Source organism: Crinia signifera, chromosome 2 (assembly GCF_055691185.1).
Source record: "Crinia signifera chromosome 2, ASM5569118v1, whole genome shotgun sequence".
Classification (NCBI taxonomy): domain Eukaryota; kingdom Metazoa; phylum Chordata; class Amphibia; order Anura; family Myobatrachidae; genus Crinia; species Crinia signifera.
The window spans coordinates 49189427-49217309 of record NC_139218.1 but is presented as its reverse complement, the minus strand read 5'-3'; the positions used below and the strand labels follow the sequence as shown (position 1 = coordinate 49217309).

Sequence of the window (27883 nt, the reverse complement as noted above, 5' to 3'; positions counted from 1 at the left end):
ACTAGTACCCTTTATATGTGTTGAGTTTGTATGGTTTCTCCACATTTGAATGATTTCCCCTGTGTACATCCAGTTCAAAAACACACACTAGTAATTGACTTAAATAAAATACTCTACCCCAGGGGTAGCCAACTCCCAGTCCTAGTGAGCCATCAACAGGTTACGGTTTCCCAGACATATCTGGAGCACAGGTGTAGTCATTTCTCTGGGACACATCTTAAAAGATCGACAGGTGGAGCCAATTACTTGTGAATCTGTGAGACCGGGAAAACTTCAGCCATTGGTACCTCTCGAGGACTGGAATTGGCTACCTCTGCTCTAGCCAGTATATGTCCCTACACATCCTAGCACACTGGTTATCAAACTCGGTTCTCAGGACCCCACACAGTTTACGGTTTTCAGGTCAGTCGACAGGTGCACTCATTACCGACTGACACAGGTGGAGAAAATAATTTCACTTATGACCTGCAAAACATGCACTGTGTGGGGTCCTGAAGACCGACTTTGAGAACCATGTCCTGTTACAATTTTATCATGCCATTGGCAGGCTCTGGCGCCACGCTGCAAGAGGTGTACAAAAACTTAGCTACAAAACAGTAATGCTTGTGAGTTCTATAAACAGTGACCTCAAAGGGATGTTAACATCTCAAATCACAATGCCTTACGATGTGCAGCTAGACAATCATCTAGATTCAATTATACCATAACCCAAATGTCCTGGATTTACGATCTGAAGTTAGTAGAACCCAGCTCAGGGAACTACCAGTCCCATGGATCATATATGAAAGCACAACACCAGGGTACCCTAGAAAACAGAAGCCTATAAATACAAAATAAAAAACACAATCACATATCTTTTACTCAACTCACTGCTGCCTTCTGCAGCTATAAATATATACTTTCTTGGGAGTGTAAAAATTTGCTGCTTCTATGCAGCTGCTTAAATATTTATCAAGGTAATGGACTATCATGAAGACAGAGGCAGGAAAAAAATAGTGACTGGATAGTAACTTACACAAATATAATGCTATGTGTCAAACTTCCTTCTATTTTGCATGCATCCCAGCTGTACAACACTGCACCCGTTACGTCATTACTCTGCAAGCATCCTGGCTGTACAGTGCTGTGCCCAGTTACTTCTATACTCTGCATGCAACCCAGCTGTACAGCGCTGTGCCCAGTTACTGCTATACTCTGCATGCAACCCAGCTGTACAGCGCTGTGCCCAGTTACTTCTATACTCTGCATGCAACCCAGCTGTCCAGCGCAGCATCCAGTTACTGCTATACTCTGCATGCAACCCAGCTGTCCAGCGCTGCGCCCAGTTACTTCTATACTCTGCATGCAACCCAGCTGTACAGCGCTGCGCCCAGTTACTGCTATACTCTGCATGCAACCCAGCTGTCCAGCGCTGCACCCAGTTAGTGCTATACTCTGCATGCAACCCAGCTGTCCAGCCCTGCACCCAGTTACTGCTATACTCTGCATGCAACCCAGCTGTCCAGCGCTGCACCCAGTTACTGCTATACTCTGCATGCAACCCAGCCGTCCAGCCCTGCACCCAGTTACTGCTATACTCTGCATGCAACCCAGCTGCACCCAGTTACTTCTATACTCTGCACGCAACCCAGCTGTCCTGCGCTGCGCCGTTACTGCTATACTCTGCATGCAACCCAGCTGTCCAGCGCTGCACCGTTACTGCTATACTCTGCATGCAACACAGCTGTCCAGCCCTGCACCCAGTTACTGCTATACTCTGCATGCAACCCAGCTGTCCAGCGCTGCACCCAGTTACTGCTATACTCTGCATGCAACCCAGCTGTCCAGCCCTGCGCCCAGTTACTGCTATACTCTGCATGCAACCCAGCTGTACAGCGCTGCGCCATTACTTCTATACTCTGCATGCAACCCAGCTGTACAGCGCTGCGCCGTTACTGCTATACTCTGCATGCAACCCAGCTGTACAGCGCTGCACCCAGTTACTGCTATACTCTGCATGCAACCCAGCTGTCCAGCCCTGCACCCAGTTACTGCTATACTCTGCATGCAACCCAGCTAGCCAGCGCTGCACCCAGTTACTGCTATACTCTGCATGCAACCCAGGTGTCCAGCCCTGCACCCAGTTACTGCTATACTCTGCATGCAACCCAGGTGTCCAGCCCTGCACCCAGTTACTGCTATACTCTGCATGCAACCCAGCTGTCCAGCACTGCACCCAGTTACTGCTATACTCTGCATGCAACCCAGCTGTCCAGCGCTGCACCCAGTTACTGCTATACTCTGCATGCAACCCAGCTGTCCAGCCCTGCGCCCAGTTACTGCTATACTCTGCATGCAACCCAGCTGTACAGCGCTGCGCCGTTACTTCTATACTCTGCATGCAACCCAGCTGTACAGCGCTGCGCCGTTACTGCTATACTCTGCATGCAACCCAGCTGTACAGCGCTGCACCCAGTTACTGCTATACTCTGCATGCAACCCAGCTGTCCAGCCCTGCACCCAGTTACTGCTATACTCTGCATGCAACCCAGCTGTCCAGCGCTGCACCCAGTTACTGCTATACTCTGCATGCAACCCAGGTGTCCAGCCCTGCACCCAGTTACTGCTATACTCTGCATGCAACCTAGCTGTCCAGCACTGCACCCAGTTACTGCTATACTCTGCATGCAACCCAGCTGTCCTGCGCTGCGCCCAGTTACTGCTATACTCTGCATGCAACCCAGCTGCACCCAGTTACTTCTATACTCTGCATGCAACCCAGCTGTCCTGCGCTGCGCCCAGTTACCTCAACAACAACAAAAAAAAGAAACAGTTGGTCTTTTAAATTTTATTCTGTTGACTCATTCATTGGTGACAATTCCTTAAGACTGGGGTCTCTTCAGAAAGAATGCAGAATACGGTATTATACTTTATAACAAAAGCATAGAATTTGGTGGATTACAGAGCAGAAGGTCTCCGGACAGCATCAAATGTTCATTTTGCGCTGCAAAACTGCTCAATTATAAATTAGAAATTGGGGGCTACAAATGAACTTCTGGTGTACAAAGTTGTTATCCTGGTAGATAGCGTTCTCTCCGTAAGTATATGATCGGTATTTTTGAATTACTGTTAAAACATTTTAGCAGCATTGGTGGTGCATGTTTCTGCTGTTTAGTCATCATCTACAGTCGGCTTTATGGTCACGCCTCTTCTTATCTGACCCCAGCCAATCAAACTGCAACGAAAGAAGCATCATTTTACACACATCTGTACATTATATACACACACATACATTGCTAAGTGTGCGGACCTGCCTTACCCCTGCTTGCCACCGTGTCTGTGGCAGGCACTCACAGATCTACTTGTCTGCCATCTCAGTGCTCCACTGGCTAATGAAAAATGGCCATCACAAAATGTCCGCCCCCTTACAGCAGACCGTTTTGAGGATGTCTCAAAATGACTCCTCTAGCATCCCCTAAAATGGTCTGCTGTTAGAGGCAGCCCTTTTGTGAGGGTCATTTTTCATTAGCAGCAGGATCCAGGAGGAGCGCTGGGACCACAGACCCGGTGATGGCAAGTGGAGGGGTAAGGCAGGGTTGGGGGGAGGGAGGGGTTTAACTATACGGTCACAAATGTTAAAGGGTTTTATGCAGTAGCACACTGTAGTTTTTGTTATGTTGGCTGGATTAATAAAGCAGTTCTTGGCCAATGTAAAATGCAGTTATAACACAACTAGGCATTGAGACATAGTAGGTGTATTGTATTGGTTAAAGAGCATATACATGAATCCTATACCTACAGCCTTGATGGCGAACCTTGACACTCCAGCTGTTGAACTACACACCCCAGCATGCTCTGCTTGTTTTGCTATTTGGCCATGCTAAAGCTGATGCAGAGCATGCTGGGATGTGTAGTTCAACAACAGCTGGAGTATCAAGGTTGGCCATCAAGAACCTACAGTCTAACCGGAGAGCAGATTGGACAGACGTGAGGCAGAACTGGTGGTAAATGGCCGTTCATTTAAAACATTCTATTCACAGTACTAAATGTTAACTACAAGTCTTAATATCTTAAAAGCATAACAAGTCCTTTCAGGTGCCCCTCAAATCACTGCCAGCCTAAGAGCCATCACGCCGCTGCCCACTGTGTGCTGCCCGAATGGAGCTCAGCTCTTACCGTGGTAGCTGAAGTTCCTAGGGCTGGCGTTGCAGGACAAATATTAGGGAGTGTGTATCAAGGGGATGCGGTTAATTTGCCGGCGGTCGGGATCCCGGCGGTCGGAATCCCGACACTGGAATCCCGACCGCCGAAATCCCGAAACTTTCTCCCTCAGTGGGTGTCCACGACACCCATAGAGGGAGAATAAAATAGCGTGCCGAGCGTAGCGAGGCACCGGGCCCGCTGCGTGGCGAGCGCAGCGAGCCCGCAAGGGGGGGCGATCCATGTCCCCCCCTTGTCGGGATTTCGGCGGTCGGGATTCCAGTGTCGGGATTCCGACCGCCGGGATCCCGACCGCCGGCAAATCGTATCGGATCCGTATCAAGCAGTGAAAAGACTGAAGAGGACATCTAGACAAGTTGCCTAGAATCATACTTCATAGCATGGGTCTTCAAACTGTGGCCCTCCAGATGTTGTGAAACTACATGTTCCAATATGCATTGCCACATTTTTTCCTATAAGAGCATGCCAAAACTGTCGGGGCATGCTGGGACATGTAGTTCCACAACATCTGGAGGGCCACAGTTTGAAGACCCATGCTTTATAGAATGTACCTGATAAATGCTACCTCAAGGGAGATAATCAATCCCTGCCTCGTTTTTGGTCCACTCGCCAGTTTATTAGGAGAAGGAATTCAATGTTCCTCCAGTTGAGCAGCAAAAGGGGGGGAGGGGGCGTGTCGGCGAAAATGGCCCTGGATTGTAGAGATCCGGCCGGGAACTCGACAATCCACGACCATTTCCGGCAAAACAGACTACAGTGGTTTTAAAGTCAGGTCCGTTCTGTCGAGCGACCTCTTCAATGCTGTCGGAAATGACCGCATTGAATAGGCGCCTGCCGCTATTTCCCCTGTCAGAAATAGGGTCAGGGGTTAAATACCACCACCAAAGCCGATTGGTTGCCATGAGCACATATCTAAAACTCTAAAACGCTTACCGCCAATGCTTCTCAACTCTCCGACTGAGCGCTATTTTCTCGCCTACTTCCGTGCACACTGGGTTTGTGAGCACAATTTTTCCTAAATCAGCTTTCACGGCACTGACGCGACCTCCGGTGGACAAGGACCCAATGTTGACCATCAAAACCTCATTCTTGGACAATTTTTGCACCTGAAAGACAAATCAAAATCATAGCTTTACACAAAGTACATGGATGTTAAATACTCATATTATGAGATTTCCATTTTGCCCTCACCTTTGCTGCCTTCTTGTCTCCTTCTGTGCGGACTCCGAGAAGACGGCGTAGGAGGAAGTAAGAGATCTCCAGCTCGGTGAATATTTCCGGCAGAGCGCCAACTGCACCTAGAACCTGCCCAACCATACGATCAGCACGACACAGCGTTGGGTCAATCTTGGTACCAACCCCTTCATAGATAAAAAAATAATAATTCCATTTCAGAATTACATACGGGCTAGAATATTAATATTTCCTGTTAATATTTTCGGTACTTGTGTATTTGCCTAATTTACAAACGTACAGCACTGTAGGAAATTCGCATCGCATGCAATTTTGCTGTGCAATGTGATGCGATGCGATTTGCCTTAGTTAATTTTTAGTGCACCCCTGCCCGCGGATCGCATGCCATTTGCGGTGCGATGCGATTTTTCATTGTATAAGCACCCATGCAATGAGATGTGATGGTACCGAATTTTAAAAGCACCCATGCACACCCCCACTATCAACGTCACCCCAAAGCGTGGCAAGCACAGCTAGCCCCACGAGGGGACGCGGTAACATGACCTTTTCATACCCCCACTATCCATGTCGGCATGGAGATGACATTATAAAGTGTGGAGAGTGCAGCGAGCCACCGAGCCTGAAACGTGGCGAGCGCAGCAATGGGACGCGCAATACATGTAAAGTTATCCGCTAGGCTCGCCACGTTTCGGGCTCGGTGGCTCAACACACTTTATAAAAAACTCCACGCCGCCGTGGATAGTGGGGGTATGAAAAGGTCAGGAGGACGCATAACCGTGTCCACTCGCCACGCTTCAGGGTGACGTGGATAGTGGGGGTGTGCTAAATCCCATTGCATCACATTGAAATGTACACTGGGGGTGTTTTCCTAAATCGCATGCGATTTTGCGTGTGATGCGATTGGCGGTCAGGGTGCAATGAATAAATTAACTAGTGAGACCACATCGCATGGCACGAAAACAAGTACCATATTTTCAGTTGAAAAAAAATAAATAAAAAATAGGATTAGACATACACAAAACAATAAATAAAAAAAAAATAAAAAAGGACTATACAGACATCAATATATATGCTGCTGATGGGACATACTAAGGGCTAATGCGGTAGCTTACCAATAAGACCTCCCGGAGCAGCGTACTGTAGGTCATTGTGCTCAGCAAAGAGGGAAACTATTTTGGAGAAGATTGGCTTGCACATGAGTTTTCCTTCACTGTCCTTGGAAACAATGCCAGGACGCACCTCTATTTCCTGCCCCACCTGCAGAACATAACATGAAAGCCCTCTTAGGACAACTTAATCAATTGTAAAAGCCGACAACCGAATGGATGGGAGAAGGTTTATCATACTAGGGCATAGTATTTTTGAAAGTTACATCTTGATATAGATTGCAAACAATGCCCTCGTAACATAAAAAGGGGACCACTTAATATCTAGCCAACCTAGCAAACTATGCAGATACGCCCTTGTCATTCTATTAAAACAATGTTTTGGAAACTGTACAAGTTGGTCATGGTAGGTCCATAATGCACAGTACATCTGCCTACTCAGTGTGGTGTGATGAGAAAACAGAAAGCCTCTGACCTTTCTGACTGGCCTGAATCGGGCATTGGGCCCAATTCAGACAGGCTGCAAATTTCGCAGATGGACAAAACCGTGCTGCACTGCAGGTGGGTCAGATGTAAGATTTGTGCGGAGAGTTAGATTTGTGTGAGGTGTATTCAAACTAATCTAAATTGCAGTGTAATAATGCAGCCAGCATTTACCCTGTACAGAAACAAAATAACTCACCCAAATCTAACTCTCTGCACATATTACATCTGCCCCATCTGCAGTGCACATAATGCAGTTTTGTTAACAAGTCTGAATCAGGCCCACTGTGCCAAGTCTGATAAACAAATGCTCAGACAAGGGGGGTTATTCTAGTTCACTGACAAAATCCTACTTCGATAGACAAAACCATGTGCACTGCAGGTGGGGCAGATGTAACTTGTGCAGAGAGAATTAGATTTGGGTGGGGTTTTACTTCAAAGTGAGATCTATATTGTGATGTAAAAATAATGCAGTCAGTATTTATCCTGCACAGAAAGAAAATAACTTATCCAAATCTAATTCTCTCTGCACATGTTACATCTGCCCCCCTGCAGTGCACATGGTTTTGTCCATCTAAGAAGGATTTTGTCAGAAAGAGTGAACTAGAATAACCCCCAATGTGAACACAATAGTGTAATTCCTGTGGGTCACAGATACCCTACCATTCACCTCCACACATGCAGAACGCACAAGGGTTTCGGTCTTGGGTCCATACCTTTAATACACCTTTTAGAATACTGCCACCAGCTACGCCCCCTTTTAGATCATCAACTTCACATCCTGGTTTGTTGACATCAAACGATCGGATAACTGTAAGAACATAAAAAGTGACGTTTTCTGCCAGTTACGGAGACATAAGTAACCAGTTTACCAAATACTTAGCTGATGCTACATCCTCCCATGTCCCACCGATGTGGTTACAGAGATAAACTCTAACCATTCTGTATAGTATGACTCTTTTTCCAATATTTGGAATGAGGCTTCCCTGTAAACATGCAGTGTACTAAACACTCACTTTCCAAACCTCACAGCATTTGAATTTCTATTGGCAGATAAACAGGAGGAATTCAATTGTTTATCCAGGTGGCTGTTACTGCCAGGCGCCAGACGGAGCAATTTAATTCTTGGTCCGGTGGGAGCAAAACAGCTGCCGGCTCTGGTATCTCTGCTCATTCAAATAGCACTTTACAGTCGCACCTATAATTTAAGTTTATGCAACTAAACCTGGCACTGCAGAGTGACCAGCGCAATAGAATAACCCCGCACTCCAAAAAGAGCCAATACAATAGAATAGAGCTTTATACAGGATATCAGGCGCACAACAACAATTGATAAACTAACAGTATAACCTAGTTTAATTATAAAAATGACAGTTTTTAAAGAAAGTTACATTTATCTAGACAGGAGGATGGCGCCGCACTTACCAATAAGCCTTGGCTCCGAAGCAAAGTCTCGTAGAGGCACTGGGATTTTCTTTACAATATACTCACAGACAACCTCAATGTTGTATTTAAGCTGAGCAGAGATCGGAATGATCGGAGCCCCCTCAGCAACGGTACCTATTAAAGCAACACACAGAAACTCTTACAAACGTGATAAAATTCAAAACATACCCAACTTATATCTAGTTACTACAATAAATCAGCCCTAGAAAACATGTAGCAGTGTGTGCAGTCTGTGCGTAGCACAGGACTTAGGGGGGGTACACACCAGAACGATTAGGGCTCAATTCCATCAATCTGGATCCAATTCCGACCGATTGGATGCAGATTGTATGTAGATTGGGCATGTTTAGGTCCAATTCCGATCCGATTCCAATCCGATGCGCGTCCCCGCTGTCGTTTGGTCATTTTACAGATCCTACCTGCTGCAGTGAGGATCTGTAAAAGATCCATTCAACTGGATAAAGACTCAGATCGGATTGGGATCAGATTGGATGCAGATCGTTAGCAGATTGTGTGCTCCAACAGATCGTGCGACCATCACACAATCTGCTAACAATCTACTAACAATCAGGATCGTTCTGGTGTGTACCAGGCCTTACACGGTGGCTGCGATAGAAGCAGGCTGTTTGGGGCCGGCGCGGGTGTCAAGGAACTTCCCTTCAAACACCTGGGCACGCCTGCGTTTTCCCTGACACTCACAGGAAACGTCTGGTTACCACCACCCCTAGGAGCGGTGTCAGGCACGTCACAGCCGGCTGACTGGTAAGTGCTAATCTACTTATAATAGTCACAGATCAACAGATCTGTTGTCCTAGTTCAGTGATAGCTAACCTTGACTCTCCATCTGTTGTTGAACTACATATCCCAGCATGCCCTGCTACAGTTTTACTATTCGGCCATGCTAAACCTGATACAGGGCATGCTGGGATGTGTAGTTCAACAGCAGCTGGAGTGTTTTGGTTTGTAACCAGCATAAAAGGTCTCCCCACAGAATACATTGTTCTTAAAGGAAACCGAATAGAAATCTTACCTTGTACAAATGCGAGGATCTGCTCGTATTGCTCCTTAGCCTGACTTTCTTTAACCAAATCAATCTTATTTTGTAAAATAAGGATGTGTTTTAGTTTCATGATTTCTATAGCAGCCAAATGCTCAGATGTCTGGGGCTGCGGACAGGATTCATTGCCAGCTGGAAAACAGGATGAAAACAATACAATTACACAATAGTAGAGAACAGACGGAAGGCAGCCAGACCTCAGACAATGCAGTTTCAGAGGTTTGGCCATAGTCCGTATTTAAAAGTTGAATCTTTACATGGCAATGCCCTATAGAGACCTGTGCGCTTAACACTCTGATCCCTCCAAGCATCCGCTGCGGTGTACGCATCACTCGGCACATTTGCATCCTATTGCAAATGACAGCTCTTACCCGACAGACCTGCTCTGCATGCATATGGTGTTAGTAAATAGCCAATATGCATGGGTGCCGGACGGGGTCCCGACTGTCAAAACACAGACAGCCGGGTTCCTGACGGCCACCCGCTATTTTCCCTCGTGGGGTTCCACCACCCCCATAGAGGGAGAATAGAATAAGTGGCTCGCATAGCGTGGCGAGCCCGCAAGGGGCTTAGTTGCGCTCACCATGCTGTCTGGGTCTGGCCAGTTGGGATCCCAACATTGGGATAATGACTGTCGGGATCCCAACTGTCGGACCCCTATACCACACCCATGCATGAGGTGAGTGGCGTTGCAGAATGCAATTACCGACACATCCCTGCAATTACATGGTCCCTAACAAATGTATGTTCCACATGAAGTGTTAGTTGCGCTTCATCAGTGTTTTACATTACCCAACACAGGGAAAGTGGAGAAGCTAGATGGTTCCGGTTGATAGATCTACAGAGTCTAGATAGAGTGTCAATAGGTCTACCCCAAAAGGTCGACACATGTCAAGATAAGTTTTTATGATTTTATTTTTATTTTTTAAATCGGCTTCTTCTGACTGCACCATCCATGTCAGCATAGAGAGAGCATATAATAGAACGAAGTATGGTGAGCGAAGGGAGCCATGTGAGGGTATAGGTTATACCAGCGGCCCCAAACTATTTTGCTCTGGGACCTCAAAGACAATAAAAATAATGACAGGACCCCAGCAAGTTACTGCAGAAGGTCATCACATCACACGTATAGTCAGCAGACAGCACATACATGGCAGCATTGTGGAGGCACAAAATGATGGGAGGAGTCTAAAATAACAGACAATTCAAAAGATCTTTCAGACTCCTTGAATCACTGACAGATTAGAAAACTCATCAGCCTGATGGTCAGCAACATGTAGTCACGACCCCATGCTGAGAAGGTTGGGACCACCTTTGGGGTCAGGACCCACAGTTTGAGAACCGCTGGTTTATACTAATTGGGTGTCCATGTTGAGATTGACACCAAAAACTCATGTAGCCCTAATTTGTCTACCTTTTTTCATGTCGACCTATTGACTATTAAAATAATAAAAAAGGCGAGGAAGGAAAGATGAGATCTGCAGGTGCTCTGGAACCCTATTATCTGCTTGCTCTGCAGTATTATACGCATTTGTTTTGATTTTCTTAATGAGCTTTTATTTATATTCCTTCCCCCAATAGGTATGCTCAGTTCAGTGAGCGATGTTGCTCCAATTTGGATTGGTCCAAACTTCCCCTTGACCCATTGTCACAAACAATGTCCCATTGACCAGAAGTCACAAACTCACCTATTAACAACAAGGCGGCATCCATAACAGCTGCACCGTTCAGCATAGTTGCCATCAAAATATCGTGGCCTGGGCAATCCACAAAGGACACGTGCCTGTCACAAAAGAGGAGAGGAACAGAAAAATTAAGTATCTGACCATTTGCAATCACTGATTTAGCTATTACTGAATTGGCAAATGACCATGGGCTCATAATGAGGTTTCAGACGGCTCAATTTTCTCTGAAGGCTGACTTTCCCCTGATAATTTCCAATGTATACTATAAAGGGGAAGCGCGACAGCATCCACAGGAGCCCTAAGTCTGCCCTATGTCTTAGGCAGAACATACAGGCTGTCAGGTGCACAAGCTCACGTGGTGAAACGCATTCTGACTGTAGATGCCGCTCCCCGCTGTAGTGGGACATGAATACTCCAGACTGACTTTCCCTGGCAAACACACTAATCACCGTATCTTCTTTCTGTGTATGTACCCCCACCCCAGCAGCTTATCCGGTCCCTGCAATACATCGGCATCAGGGACCGCCTAACACTGCTCACGGGGACAGGAATCCACACACCCCACAAAGCGATTTCCCTGCTCATCTCTCTCCACCAACAGAAGACAGGTGGAATCAGAATGGGCAGTGGAGACTTAGGGCCTAATTCAGACTCAATCAGTCCCTTGGGAACATTTCATTGCCTGCGTGAGGCGGGCAGCTGATGACACATGACGTCAGCGCCCACTACAAATCCTGCTATCTCCGTCGGAAAATAAAATCATTATTTGTCTTTGAAAAACCATTGAGCGACCATTAAATGATTTTTCCCTTGTGCGTCCGCATGTGAGGAGGGATGGGTAAGCGCACATCCCCTCGCTGCCTGCGTAACGCCAACACTCCACTTGTGTCTTGCGCAATAAATTAAAAGGCTCCTGTACATTATTTCCTCATTACGACTGTACCACAACACCGCAAGCTGCATAAAATGCCAATGTTGCTTCATTGTTCATGAAAGAAAAGCCTTCTGCATTAATGTAACCAGCACTTGCACATCAGTTACAAATGGAATTCCACTACACATCGGTTGTGTGCTCACTTATACAGGTTACCTTTATCTACCCTTTCATAGAACTGTGCTTTTTTTGTGGTAGGATGGCCTAGGCCCTAGTGTGTAGAGCTGTGTAATATGGTCACCCTTCTCATAAGTCTCCATCTAAGGTCCCTAAAATTCCCTTCTCTACCAGAAGCACAAACCCTGCATATACTTTTTGTGCCAATACTGTGGATATATATCATTTAACTCAGACTTTACATCCAATTACTGCCAATCTGACTTCAGCAATCTGAATATATTCCAGCTCTCAGTAAGACACAGAACAGCACAACCTCAGCAAACCCTAATTATAGCCAAGATACAATAAGGTGTTTAGAGTACCATCTGCCTTCGCCTTTCATCAACAGTACACCTTGGTTGGATCTCTCTTCTCCTTTATATAGTAATCTCACAAGGGACCTACACACAGAGTGATATGCTAGATTGCTCAGCACACAGCGATGTGTCAGCGCTGAGCGATCTGTCAGGACCAGTGTTCTCCGGTGAGATCGCTTAGAAAATGCCCCTAAATCGCTACGTGTGTAGGCCCCATTAATACCGGATAACAATTAGGCAACATAAGTGCAGTCACAGGAAATAAAAGAACAAACATCAGCTCTTTACCTGACCAATTTAAAATGGCCCTTGACTTCTGGCATGTCTGCAGGAAACTCATCGGGAGTGCTGCTGCCACAGGAGCGATAGCATTCGGGCCGGGAACAGCTAGGGTCGTCGAGTTTGTAGATCTGCAATGCAGTAATGCTCAGTAACAAAATCCAAGCCACAAAGTAATTATACCAATCTCACATCAGGAGGGGTGCAAGAAGAAATCCACTACTCAGAGTTAAGGCCCCCATACATTAGTCCTCCTGCATCTCCCCGGGAGGGGGACACATGATTAGGCACTTGATGTGCCATGTTTTGCAAATGATACATTGCATGCGATGTATCATTTGCAACTCCCGGGGAGCTGCAAGGTGGAATGAGCAGGGGGGCAGCGGAAATCGAGGTGGCGGTCGGGGGACGCTGCGAGGCGGCTGGGGGGGGGGGGGGGGGGAGGGAGTCGCTGTCACAGAGGCGGCAGTAACATAGAGCCGGGCAGGGGGAGCCGGGAGCTGTCCGTACTGAAAAAAAAAAAAAGCCCATACATGTAGAAGTTTATCAATGAAATATTTAATTTGGAATTCAATTCAATTTTTTGAATATTATGCATATTATGCACCAAACATGAATACCATATGAACAATGAACCCACCTTGGCATTGGCATAACCAAGCTTGATGGTAATATTCCTCTCCAGTTCATTCTTAAACCGGACAGTGTGTACACCAGAAATGGCTTTTACTACAGTGGATTTACCATGGGCTACATGACCGATGGTACCTGTAAAAGACAAAACCCATACATTTAGCGACATCGCAAAGGCAAGGCAGCAGATAAGGATATGATAAATCATATTCTATAAATAGGAGAGACATACACAAACTGGCTAGAAACCCGCAGCTGGTCTTCTAGTGTTTCTATTAAGGACCACAGGCAACCAAAGGAAGACTGAGAAGATCTCTCGTCAGAAAAAAGGTTCAGGGGGGTATTCAATCTCCCGCAGCCATCTCCCCACTGGGGCAGGAATTGACTAGCTCCCGGCCGCAGCTCGCCGATTCCTGGACACTTTCTCGTCCCGCGGCAGACGGGACATTGAATCCCACCTGCGGTTTCTCAGCCGATTAGACACCGATCATAGGGTCCGATTCAGCCCTGGCGATCATGCGCACGAGGGAGGGAAATCAATTCAATGGTGAGTGAAGTTCCACCTCTTCACACGGCTGCGGACCGCCTCTCAAATGAGGAGGGTGCTAATTGATCACATGGCTTAATATGCCCCATAGTAATTTCCTTTCAGTGAGCCTCACTGGCCTGGGACAGTAAAACATGGTGGTATAAGTCACTTTATGAATATCTGAGACCTTACAGCCTCTCCACATAGACAATCAGGTGAGACGGAGGGAGACGGTCCATTTGTCTAGGATTGTGCTCCAAATCCAACTCTCCGAAGATTGTATAACTGTGAGCCCGGGGGACAGTCTCATGGAGGTGCGGGGATAGTGGACGCTACAAGGCAGGAGTCCACTGCGCCGCACTGATAATGGCCGCGGGATCTTAAAAGCAGGAGTCGGGGAGGGAGAAATCCAGAGGGCTGAAGTGGCAGTACAGCCCTGCTGCAGAAGATCATACTCCATTTGTGCGAGTTGAAAAACCATGGTGGCAGCACGGTTACTCATAATCCAATCCCCCGACATAAGATCCCGCGATTAGAAGACCAATCCAGAAGCCGGGTGAGACTGTAATCATCTTATTACCCTTCCTATCCCCTTGCCCAATAAGGAGGCTTTTTGAGAGTATTTTTTTGAATGCACAAGTAGTCTATACGGGAATAACATCAGCATATGCGATTATTCGGCAGTGCAGTTCAGTTACCCCCAAAAGGAAGGTCTGGTAGCCCTCCTTTCTCAGGATAAAACTGTGGATATAAGGAAATATTTTTTGTGACTGTTTGTATGGTTTTTTTTATTGACTTTTATTTGGAAAATATCTTTTGTCTGGAAAAATTTTCACGTTATTTTTAAGTAAATCAAGTCCCGGCACCCTAATCTGAAACATAGAAGGCAGAGATCGCCGAGCTCCCCGCTGCGACTTCTGGGTCTCATCCACCACTGCCTGGAGGCCTGCTGCTTCCTCCAAGCACCACAACCTCCTCCTCCTCATTCAGTCACCGCCGCAATGACCAGGTACCCTTTCTGTGTCGCAGGAGCCCCCGGACCCTTCAGCGATCGCTTGGAAGGCCACCACACTGCAGAGATGTGCAGGGTCTTCTGAGCGATTGCTTTCAATTTACCAGCAGGGCTGTTATGTATCGCAGCATACATATCCCTGTGTGGGCTACATACACAGCGATGGTCAGCCACTTTGAGTGATTTACTAAAATTCTGTCAAATCGCTCAGAAAGTGGCTGAAAATCGCTCTGTGTGTAGGGCCCATTACTAATAAGTAGCAATTAACAGAAACATTCTCTATTTTTTTTTTTTTAAGGTGTGCAATGTGACTTATTGTTTTCATCACTGGACAGTGAATTTCATACATGTTTTATTAAAGTTATATGTTGAGTTAGAATTCTGGACTTTATTTGGCACAGTTTTATTGTTTTTTTGCTTCTTTATTGTTGATTTAAAAGGGATAGGCAATTCCCTTTTTCAGAACACCTGCAGAAATCCTTAGGTGAATTGCGTGGGCTCGGAGCCGAGGGCCGGATTTTATTTCTGTGTACTTTGGTGAATCCCTTCAGAAAAGTTCGATACATGGTATTCAGTCTTCCCTTCTACAGAAATTTAGTGCCGTGCTTACTAATATTACCTATGTTAATTGTCGCTTGTCTGCTGATAATTTCTCTGGAAAGGGGCGTCAGTTTGGAAACATCCTGTAAATAGAAAAAAAAAAAATGAATACAATTTTGTATATATATATGTCAACTAAACCTCAAGTGCAGCACACTTCCAAGGACAAGTGCATATATGCGCGCGCACACACACACACACACACACACACACACACACACACACACACACACACACACACCCCCCCCACTGAACCCAAAGAAGTGTACACATCTGCGGACAAGTGCCCACCCACCACTAAACACAGAGGACAGCTCACTGTGCATATACACATACCCCACTAAACCCAAAGGGCCATAAAATTACAAATGAGTGCGCGCGCAGACACTAAACCCAAAGGGCTGCATACATGAGGACAAGTGCATATATAAACAAAACAGACACATACATTTTTTTTTTTATCCGATCCTTTGTGCCATTAATCACATGCACACCAGCTCCTCTTCCTACACAAATACCCTGTGATAAACATTCGGTTACCCCATGTGACAGATGTGTATCTAAAGCCAATATACACTTAATCAGAAGAGACCTTTAGCTTACATTTTTATACTCTCCTGGCTGCTCAAACCATTTTAATGTATAGTTCTTCATCCGTAATTCCAAATATATATTTTTAAAGTTTAGCTCAGACAGCTAAACCATACAGCAGCTACATATTGTGGACCAATTCATGTCTAGCGGATCACAGAGGTATTATTTTCAGACCCACACACGTGGTCAAAAAAGTATTTCAGAGAAAACAACGGGGATGGGTGGGGTGGGGGGCAATATTCACAATTCAACTGACTGCATTGGGCCCACAGCATTTAACACAGAACCTGCACCTTATGGTGACTGCTGCCCAATAAGCAAACATAATACACAATGCAACCTTATTACTTTCGACTATAGACTCATTCAAGATATTGCCCATGCTGCGCCCTAGCTCAGGAATTATATCCCCATCCCAGGGCTCGACAAATCCTGGTCGCCAGGGCGACCAGATTCTGCTTCCTGGCGACCAGACCAGGGAGGTCGCAGAATCTGGTTTTGGGCCAGCATTGACCTCCCTCCTAACAGAGCAGCAGTGCGGGCAGCATTGCCGGACTCCCTCTCCTAATAGAGCTGAGCAGTAGAAGAACCAGCAGCGGCAGCAGCCCAACCCCCCTCCTAACAGAGCAGCAGCAGCACACCGCGGCCAGCAATGCCCGACCTCCCCTACCCTCCCTCTCCTAACAGACAGCAGCAGCAACGCGGGCAGCATTGGCCACCCTAACAGAGCAGCAGCGCACCGCGCCCAGCGTTGCCCGACTACCCCTTTCCCTCCCCAGCCAAGCGGCGTCTGGCACCGGGGAGCAGGGGATAAAGAGACCAGCAGCGGCCAGGAAGCAGGTGCTGAGCAGCGACCAGGATACCCGCTGATGTTGGTGAGCCCCCCCCCCCCCCCATATTGACTAACTCTTCCCCTGTCACTTCACGCCCATCATCTCACTCCCTCTTGCCCCTTATCACCGGGCCTCCAGAACCTCACCCTCTCTACCGCCCCCTGTTTCCTCCCCCCTCTCAAGTAACCCCCATCACCTCACCCTCCTTATTGCTCCCTTGTTGCCTCACCCCCACTAACCTAACACCCTGTCACCTCTCCCTCCATGACCTTACTTATTCGCCCCCTGGCACATCACACCCTCTTGCATGGTCACCTCACCCCCATCACCTTCCCCCTCTCATCTCTTCCCCACCCCGTCACATCCCCCACATCGCACCGTGTAGGGGAAACGTAAAATTGTCAAGCCCTGCCCTATCCGATTCTCTGCAAAACTTCAATCAAGCTTCATCACACCTAGCCATCTCTTATCCTAACCCTCTGTGTCCCGTGCTTACTGTCTACTCCAGGGGCCCTCAAACTATTTTGCTCTGGGACCCCATCAGACAGACAGACAGTCTGCTCCTTTTCCCATGAGCAGGGCATTCTTCTGTCATATGCTTTGGCGGATTCAGTATTGAATCCCGGCGGTCGGGATCCCGACAGCCGAAATGCCGACAAGGGGGGGGGGACGTGGATCGCCCCCCCCCCTTGCGGGCTCCCCCCCTTGCGGGATCGCCACGCAGCGGGCCCGGTGCCTCGTTACGCTCGGCACACTAATTTATTCTCCCTCCAGGGGTGTCGTGGACACCCACGGAGGGAGAATATGTCAGCATTCCGGCGGTCGGGATTCTGAACGCCGGGATCCCGGGATTGTAACTGCATCCCGCTTTGGCTTCCGATACTTATACTGTCATCTACTCCTCGGGCATCTGTAACAGGGTCAGAATTTGCTGGTGGTGCAGGAAGCCAGACGATCTCTGACATTTTTTTCTAAAAGTGGTTATCATTTACAAGGAAAAAGCAGGTTGGTTGCCGCTTTAAAAAAAAACAAAACACAACATCTGTGATCAGCCAGCATCCCGCACCCCCGGCAAACTCCAACCCTGTAACATTCTCCAATTCTCCCTGCAATGGCACCAAAACATTGGATTGAGCGACCCTGCTGCATGAGTGCTATGAAGCCTGTCACAACAGTGTTTACAAAGCATGTACCAGTCATCCTACTCTGGCAACATACTGTGTCAAGGATAATATGTAAGGCAATAACACTTCAAAGAGAAAACAACTTAAGCAAAATATATACAAGTCAAATATATAAGTCAAAATCAAGCTGTAGTCAGCAGTCAGAGATAAACAGCTGCCATTCCCAGTGGCATTAACCAAATACACTGTGTGCAGCGGCTAAGTAAAAAAATGCCCTGGCTGGGCAATAGCAATGCCATGCATTGCTAATGGGATTCTGGAGGACCTTCACGCACTGCCATACATAACCAGATCTTTGTTGCCAGACAAGTCCATTTTCAGGTATGTACCCAGCATAACCCTAATTAACGAACTTTAAAAGATCAAACTACATTGGTACAAATGGTTCTTTATCTTCCATCAATTTATAGGTTTCTATATTAAACGTTGTGACATGTTTTGATCACAACACACAGTGACTGTGCAAAGTGACAGGACCACTTACATAGCGCAGCATTTTCTGGACAAAGTGATAAAACAAACTGGGTAGTAACAAACAGACAGAGGTAGGAGGGCCCTGCTCACAAGCTTAAAATATATCCAATTTATCTACAGGCATCATGGGGCAGGTTTAGTTGAAACTATGTTGTAGCTAATGTGCGTTTTTCAGCCCATGGCGGTAGCAGATTTCTGCTTGTATCATTATAGGCTGATCGTATATATGAGCTGGTGGTAGTTAACACATAGCTGCCATTACCACTGGCTACGGTGCTTAAATGACTCTTACTCAAAGCGATCAATTAAAAGAGATTCATTGTTCCTGTGCTACCTCCTGGGTCCTTAGGGCCTATTACTGTAGTTGGGCAAGTAGTGCATACTCAGACCAGAAGCATTCACCATCTCACCACACTCACAAGCAAGCCATCGTTAACAATATTGTGTACACACTCAGACAAGAGTGTAAATATATTGCACAGAATAGCCCTTCTGAGAGATTTTTCACATTATCGTCTAGTGCAATGGTTCAAAACCTGGGGTACTCTACCCCTGGCGGTACCCTGAAGACCAGTTGGGGCTATGTGAAAATTCTATTGCTAATGGCGCAAGAAGTCTCCCATTGCCACGGTGGCGAACCAAGTTGCGTCACTTCCGGTTCTGTTGGCAGCATCATCAGCGTCTGTTTTTTCCTGTCCAGCAATCCACTGGGAGCTATGTGCGCTGCCCTCAGATATCAGCGTTCATCTGCCCTGCGCTGACATGGGTGGAGGAAGCAGCTGCATTAACCCTAAAGGGAACCCTGGAGACAGTACTCAGCCAGCTGCCAGATACAGAGGCACCCGATTCCTGATCGCACACTGCTCGAGGAGGGGATACTCGAATGAAAAGCATAATCAAGGGATACGAGAGTGAAAAATAGGTTGGGAACCACTGGTCTAGTGTGTATGAGGGTCTTTAAGCATCCTGCGGCTTCCAGAAAAGACAAGAGGATGTGCATCTATGCTATGTGCATTGTACAGACGTCATAGGTGACAGTTAGCTGCCTACTGCTAAACTAGGAGTAGGTTTACGGAAGCAGCTCAGAAATTAAGAGGTAATATTGCTCATAGTAACCAAATTCTATCATTTTCTTGGATGCCATATAGAAATGATAGAATCTGATTGGATGCTACGGGAAATATAATATTTTTAGAAGCTATTTAGTAAGTTTAACCTGGCGAGGTCAATGTAGGTTCCAGGCACAAAGACGTAGCACAATATGTATGCAGCATTTCCCCCCTCCAATAGGGCTGAAGGCCTCATGTATAAGCATAGAGACCATAGCCCTGGGATGTACAGCAGCTACAGCTAGCGCCCTGCAGAGAGGTGACACTAGTATACATATACTGCAGGGGGTCTTAGTGACTGCCAGGGAGGGGAACAGCACAGAGATCCCGGCATAAGACAGCCCTGTACCGCAGCCAGGACCAGGGGATACAGAGCGGCCTGCGCTCCGGCCAGCACACGAGGCAGAGTGGGAGCCCAGGCACCGCCACAGGTCCCTACTGCGAGCCCTACACTCCCCTCTCACATCTCTCTCACCGCCCAAGCCGCTCTCCCGCAGCTCAGTCTGCCAGCCAGGCCGCCTACAGTAACGGTCACTCACCAAAGTAGTCAAATCCTGCCTGGAGAGATGCGGCTGTCCAAGAGTGACTCCTGACTCGTCGCCCGCCATTTTGGTGAAGAGGAAGTCTCCGACACACGGCAGCCAGTCCCAGGATGCACCTCACATCCACTTCCGGTACACGCTGCGTCTCACACCTCGACTTCGCCCTGTCTCGCTGCCAACGCTAAGCACGTGATTGGCCCACAGCCGGTGATACTACGGCTGGGGCGTGGCCAGGCAAGTCGCGCACCCTTTCACTGCCGTGGGGGAATGTGCGGGTCAGGCAGTCACTCACTCACTGCTCAATTGATTCAACCCCGTGCCTCAGCCGGCGTATTGCGAGCGGAGTGTGCGGAATAATTGGAACCGGAAGTGGTTGTTACTAGGGAATGTGTGTGGAACATGCGCTTTCTTTTCTGAGGCCAGACTTCAGCTGATGCAATAGGGGGGGGAGTGAGAGAGAGGTTCCTGTGAGACAGATTATATACTACAGGCAGCGTCAGCAGCAGATCTGACAACAAATATGCACGTACAGTATAATTATATATAACACATACACATGTTTCGAGCTTTAATGCTCAACTTCAGGCTTTTTCACCCCATGACCAGAGAAAGGCTTGATTAACCCTTGCAGCAGAATAGATTGTATTTTCCCTGCACGTGACCCGATTTCATGTGTTTTTTATGCAGCACGGTACTTGTGTACTAGCACAGCGCCCATCGCATCGCAGACCATAAGGCATGCGATGCGATTTTACGCGATGGCAGGCGATGTTATACAATTTTAAATTGTATACCATCGCATTGTATGCCATTCTATCGCATATACAATGGTATGCGATTTTAAATTGTATAAGCACCCTAATGGGTTTTTCCATGTTAAAAGTAGCCCCTATAAGTTAATTAAACGTGATGGGTGCTTAGTATGTTAAAAGCACCCCCAACGGCACCCCCACTATCAATGCCAACCCGAAGCGTGGCGAGCCTGAGAGGGACGGCGGTACGCGTCCTACGACCTTTTCATACCCTCACTATCCACGTCGGAGTGGAGTTGATTTTATATAGTGTAGCGAGTCACCCATACCTCCCAACTTCGGAAGCTCAGCAGGCGGGACGCTGCTGCTGCGCGGCGAAATTTTCGGGGGTGTGGCCTAATTTGGGGGCGTGGCCTACACTCGTGGCTCTCCCGTGAGGCCACGCCCCATTTTGCCGCTATAGGGGCATGACCCAGAGGCTTTGTGAGCCTCTAGCCATGCCCCCAGCCTGCGGGAATAGACGCTGTGCGCATGCGCACAGCGTTTATTCCCCGCTGCTTAGCAGCTGACAGGGGGGACTCCCAACAGGCCCCCCACACCGCGGGACACTGCCGCCCGCGGGTGGGACAGCGGGACAGGCCCTGACAATCGGGACTGTCCCGATAAAATCGGGACTGTTGGGAGGTATGAGTCACCGAGCCCGAAGCATGGTGAGCGGACGCGGAATACATGTAAAGTAATACGCGTCCGCTCGCCAGATGTAACGTGCAGAGAGATTTGTGTGAGTTATTTTGTTTCTGTGCAGGGTAAATACTGGCTGCATTATTTTTACACTGCAATTTAGATTTCAGTTTCAACACACCCCACCCAAATATAACTCTCTCTGCCCCACCTACAGTGCACATGTTTTTTCCCATTTTCCAAACAAATTTGTACTGCAATCAGATCTGAATAAGGGCCACAGTCCAGAATACTCATCAGCAGAATCATTGTATGTGAATATGAGAGGTTTCAGAATATCCAGCAGAGACAATGCTAACAACATTATGAGCACTCCGGCCATCCCACAGTATTTTAACGTGGAGGGACAGCGATCCAGCAATCCAGATAGAGTCTCGAAAAGAAGCCCGTTTCCATTGCATACATGCTTTATATGAGTTGCAAGATTATCATAGGTACAGTGGACCAATCACCAGCTTGGAACATATCAAGGGTGCATAAGATGACAGGTGTACTCGCATACCAAGCAGAATTTGTAGGAGACACAGGAATACAATAATTAAGGAGAACAGTTTCATTTTGTCCTCCCCATGTGCAGGAGTAGAGAAAACGGAAGGAGATTCCATCTGCGTGCCCTTTGGGTGCACAGGATTTAGGGAAGTATAACATACAGATACAACAGGTGTAACCCCGTCATCACCATCTGCACAGGCACAGAGGGGTTACATTTTCCAGTCGCAACTCAAGTTTAAAAAGGATTCTTTGAGTTGAGGCTTGTATAAAGTCAAGGAGATGAGCGATAGCCATGGTCATGAGAGAGATAAAATAAAAAGTCCAAAGTGTATAGGATGAAAGTAATGTGTAACAATGTTCAGCACTGTGCTGATAAATTCTACCTTGATGTATAGATTATATACACGGCAGTAGGGACACAGACCGCAAAGTAGCAGGAATGAGCTTGTGTGACTCCCTGCTCCAGATATGCCACGCGCTCCTTACAGAAACGCTGGCCAGGAGAATCCAAGATGGCCACGGGCTCCGCTCGGCCACCAAGGCTGTCAGTTGATTGTCAGCGGACGGCGGGGATGTTCAGTCCGGTCCAGCAGCCAGTGCAGGCAAGCATCGAAAACCGTCCAGTAACTCTGCCGGCAGAAAGCAGGGGAGCACACTTGCGCAGCATAGCATCTGGCAGTAGCTGATGTTGCGGGCCGGAGCACCACGACGAAGGGCCCACCACCAAGAGTACAGCGCAGCAAACGGAGACAGACACGAGGAGAACTCCACTGGACCACCACCGGGTATGCAGGAGAGGTTCTCAAACCGTTCTAGTCTGGTTTTAGAGGTAACCCCGCCACAAAAGGAGGTTAAATCAGGTTAGGCGGGAGAGCCAGCAAGCACGTGTTTTCCTCAGTCACTCCAGGCCACGCCCTCCACAAGCTCTTCTTTTAATGTGAGTAGATGCTGTGCATGTGTGTATGCCATCTATTCACGCTGCAACAGAACAGTATAGGGCAGGTTGTTTTAGCAGGGTGCTGCTAAAGGGGCAGACGGGGTTATTCAAGTTCCTTCGGTCCTCCGTGCATTCACATGGAGGACCGATGTTGCGCGTCTGCACATGCGCAGGCGCGTTTGTGCAGATGTAGGGTGCGTGCACCCACGGGGAACTTTCGGTTCACCAGGTGCACACACCCATGACGGCATGAGAGGGGGGGGGGGGGGGGCAGAGAAGGGCGGGGGATGCCGGGCTGCTCCATTACCATATGGGAATGCCCAGCGTTCCATGGACGTTCTCATGGTAATGAGGCGGGCGGGGGGCTGGCAGCTGACATCACCGGATGTCAGCTGCCCGCCCATATCCGTGCCAGCATGGCATGCACGCATATGTAAGTGACTTAAAAGTCACTTTTATATGCGTGTACCTTCCACATCTTTCAATGGTCGCCGATGGCGGGTGGGCGTTCATTCGCCAGGTGGGTTTTGGTGGATTTGCAAGGCTGAAAATTTGCAGCCCTGCGAATCAACCAGAATAACCCCCACAATGCATTGCGCCCTTAAAAAAAAAAAAAAAAAGTAGTGTGTGACGCCTTGCTTAAACAGGTATAGTATGAGTTTCTGACAGTGATCGTTTCTCCGACATCAGAATCCCGACTGTCAGGAGCCAGACAGGGGGACGAGCACTTGCCACCTATTCTCCTTCTATGGGGCTACTGGACCCCACGAGGGTAAATATCTGTGATTCCGACGTCTTATAAACAACCGCTGGGAAGTCACCCGGCACCCGCTGTAGCAGCCTAGCGTGAACACGAGTATATTTATTGGGTCATGCCTTGTCTAATCACGTCTTCCTGACATTCTCCCAACTAACCCATGTACAGGGGCCCAAATGTGTACCTTAAGAATTGTTTGAGCAATTGCACGATATGTGCAGAATAAAATGATGTCTGCATCTACAGTTGATAAGAAAACAGATTATCATTTTTATAAAACAACCAATGTCATTTGAAAAAAAACCCAGCAATCATGAATGACAGGAAAACATTCAGCTATAGAAAATGTTTCATTATTACAAATGCTGACTTTAAAATAATACTACAGAATGAAGCATGAATATACAATATTGCACTCTCTTGTGATGTGCGCATGTCACTCTTCTCCGTGCTGCCGTCCTGGTAAGACCTGTAGAATGGTGCTGGCGGTTTACAAGCCGGAGCTCTGACCATTTCTACTTTGCACCGTGGCATTAAAATGGCGTTTTCCATCTAAATACAGCATCGATTCTGCATCAAAAGGAAAACAAAAACATGTATACATCAATAAAATAAATTATACGCAAAGACAGCATGCATTTTGTTCTGAATATTGGACACAATTCAGACCTGATCGCTGATGAGCAAATTGACAGATCGAGGGATTATCGAATGACTTTGTCACATTTGCACAGACTGGAAAAATCATTTGAATGTTCATAAGTCGCGGGTGGAGAAGATAATAACGAACCATTCGCAGATCACTCGCAGTTTAACACGGGGCAGGTTTTCTTTCTGTCTGGGTGGCGGCTATCTACTCGCAGCCACCTACAACTTTGCAGATGAGCAATCAACTCTGAATTAGATCCATTGGTGCAAATAAGGGAAAAGTTCTGTAGAGCAGGGCTACTCAATCACAGTCCTAAAGGCACACAAAAGCTGGGTACACACCTAAAGATTTATCTGTCCAATCTATCTGGTGAGATAAAAAAATCTGGAAATGTATGGGAGCAATCAAACATTCGGTTCTAAAAGCTGGAAAAATGGACAAAAATGATTGGTTAAATCCATTTGATTTAACAAATTTCGGTACTTGTGTACAATCACGGCTCCCACGATGTGCATCGTACAGGGAAAAATCGCATGAGATCGCATGCGATCTGATGCGATGCGATGTCATTTTTCACAGAAATTATGGACATGAGTTGAAATCATGTAAAATGCACCCCAAATGACATTTTTCACACTGTACCACCCCCACTATCAACGCCAACCCGAAGCGTGGCGAGCCCGCGAGGGGCGGCGGTACGCGTCCTACGACCTTTTCATACCCCCACTATCCACGTCGGCGTGGAGTTGAGAATAGAAAGTGTGGCGAGCCTCGCGAGGGGACACGGATACCCGTGAAGCCCGCGAGGGGACACGGATACCCGTGAAGCCCGCGAGGGGACACATACCCGTGAAGCCCGCGAGGGGACACGGATACCTGTGAAGGTATCCGTGTGCGCTCGCCACGCTTCGGGCTCGGTGGCTCGCCACACTTTCTATTCTCAACTCCACGCCGACGTGGATAGTGGGGGTATGAAAAGGTCGTAGGACGCGTACCGCCGCCGCTCGCCACGCTTCGGGTTGGCGTTGATAGTGGGGGTGGTACAGTGTGAAAAATGAAATTTGGGGTGCATTTTACATGATTTCAACTCATGTCCATAATTTCAGTGAAAAATGACATCTTATCGCATGCGATGCGATTTTTACCAAAAATGCATAAAACCACGGTAAAATCGCATCGCATGCCACTACATATGGCATGCGATGGGAGCCGTGAAAGTACACAAGTACCCAAATTTCTGCAATGCGTCGCAATGACCATTGTCTGTTTTCCAGTATTTGGGAGCAAATGTTTGGTTGTCATATTCTCCCATACATTACCATAAATCTTTAGGTGTGTACCCAGCTTACCGGTCCTGGATTTAGTGATAGCCAAGTTTGAACACAAATGGATAAATTAAAATAACTGAGGTAAGGTATGGCTAGCCTTTAAGGCCCCCATACATTAGGCCGACTTGTCCTAGGGACAAGTCGGAACCAATTTACCTGCGAGCCGCCCGGCAGCTCCCCGGGAGGCTCACATACAATTTGGCACTTGATGTGCCATTTTTTACATGGGATAAATCGCATGCGATTTATCCCATGTAAAAAAAACCCCGGGGAGCTGCAGGGCGGTAAGGAGTAGTGGGGGCGGGCAGCGGCGGCCAGCGGTGGTGGGGGCGGGTGCGGTGAGCGCTGCTGACCTGGCCGGGCAGTGTACTTACACATAGCAGCAGCGGGGACGGGCAGCGCAGTGGCGGCTATTATATTTTTAAAATACTTGTCAAATGACCGGTCTCTCTCTGATTGGCCGGAGAGCTCTCAGCCAATCAGAGAGCGGCCGGTCATTTGACAAGTATTTTAAAAATATAATAGCCGCCACTGCGCTGCCCGTCCCCGCTGCTGCTATGTGTAAGTACACTGCCCGGCCAGGTCAGCAGCGCTCACCCCACCCGCCTCCCGCCCCCACCACCGCTGGCCGCCGCCGCTGCCCGCCCCCACCACCGCCCGGCCAGGTCAGTCAGCAGCACTCGCCGGTGCTCAGGGACCTGCTGCCCGCCCCACTGCTCCCCCGGTGTCTGCATGCATATGCCTGTCAGGTGGCAGGCATATGCATACAGGGAGGTCGGACGTGATCGTATGTACAGACCGTCCGACCTCCCTGATCCGGTCCGATGCGCACGGGACCGCGCATCGGATCGGATCAGATATCACACACCTACGATTTTGGGCCGATTTCACCCGATTATCGGCACAAAGTGCCGAAATCGGATGAAATCGTCCCAAAATCGCATAGTGTATGGGGGCCTTTAAAGCTGGACTATTAGTGTGGCCATATCTTAAGGAAGTTACAAGTGAGCCTCTGCACTAGGGGATGTTATGACTGATGGTGTATTGATGATGGAGAGATCTGATCCACCAGTGCACTTGAGCAAAGCTAAGATAGGAGAAGTGGGTGTCACAGAGCTTGCTCCGTCCATCACACAGAGGCGCACAAATTAAAAGCATAAGCGGTCATTTACATATATTTGATCCTACGTAATCCCAGCCGCAGGTGAATGGCATGCACCTCTGAATTGGGCCCTAAGTGTTTAGTGTGTTTGAATCTATCGATTAATATTTACTTACAGAAAGCCAGCATATTGGGCCCGATTCAGACCTGATCACATGGCCGCTTATTCGCACACTGGATGATTATCGATAGACTGCCCTCCTGCTATTTTTTAAATTCACAGGCTGTTCCCAAGACGATTGCCAGGAAGTAGGCGTCTGGAGGTGGTAACCGGCCAATTCATAGGAGTGCCCAAGCACCCAAGGGCGGGTGAGTGAGGTCAGCAACAGGCCGGATATGCCTTTATTCATCGCAGCAGCTGATTGAGCCTGCAAGGAGTTTTGCCCAGTAGAAATATCATTCGATGGTGAGCCACTAACAGAGGGTTTTGAACATATTTGCTCATCGGTGATGTCTTAGCACGGCGTACAAATTAATTTGCATGGTGGTATTTCACTACAACAGGGCAGTGTTTACCTGATTGCTGAGCATTCGCGGCTGTGGGATCAGGTCTGAATTACCCCATTGTGCTTTATATTAACGTAACAGATATATACCCCTATCACACTGCAAATGCCGGATTGCACTTGGGATGTGGACATAGGAGCAACCTGGCGGCAATAAGCTGGGTCGTTGACATCAGATGGGGCGGCCCT

At 47.8% G+C, this 27883-nt stretch overlaps 2 protein-coding genes across 3 annotated transcripts in view; both read right to left on the bottom strand.

The window, feature by feature from the left end:
- Positions 1-2812: 2812 nt before the first annotated feature.
- Positions 2813-20529, bottom strand: EIF2S3 (eukaryotic translation initiation factor 2 subunit gamma). Its single transcript, XM_083172006.1, has 12 exons — positions 20368-20529; positions 15654-15717; positions 13501-13628; positions 12870-12991; positions 11175-11269; positions 9460-9618; positions 8409-8543; positions 7700-7794; positions 6507-6651; positions 5392-5561; positions 5134-5306; positions 2813-3214 (listed from the first exon to the last, which is right to left on the bottom strand). The coding sequence occupies exons 1-12, from the start codon at positions 20434-20436 to the stop codon at positions 3151-3153; spliced, it is 1419 nt and encodes a 472-aa protein (XP_083028132.1). The 5' UTR covers positions 20437-20529; the 3' UTR covers positions 2813-3150.
- Positions 20530-24380: 3851 nt separating this feature from the next.
- Positions 24381-27883, bottom strand: part of ACOT9 (acyl-CoA thioesterase 9) — a 32164-nt gene continuing 28661 nt past the window's right edge. For both annotated transcript variants that reach the window (XM_083172004.1, XM_083172005.1), the window contains one exon: positions 24381-24619. In XM_083172004.1, coding sequence (XP_083028130.1) covers positions 24540-24619 — 80 coding nt within the window. In that variant the 3' untranslated portion in view covers positions 24381-24539. The remainder of the gene's footprint in view (positions 24620-27883) is intronic.

What these genes read in the sequence shown, in the direction of transcription:
- EIF2S3 (XM_083172006.1), bottom strand. Translation starts at nt 20,436, where the DNA reads ATGGCGGGCGACGAGTCAGGAGTCACTCTTGGACAGCCGCATCTCTCC. An exon ending in TTCTAAAAGGTGTATTAAAG is followed by an intron (nt 6,652 to 7,699) that starts GTATGGACCCAA and finishes TATGTTCTGCAG; the next exon opens with GTGGGGCAGGAAATAGAGGT. An exon ending in TGCTCCGGGAGGTCTTATTG is followed by an intron (nt 5,562 to 6,506) that starts GTAAGCTACCGC and finishes TTATCTATGAAG; the next exon opens with GGGTTGGTACCAAGATTGAC.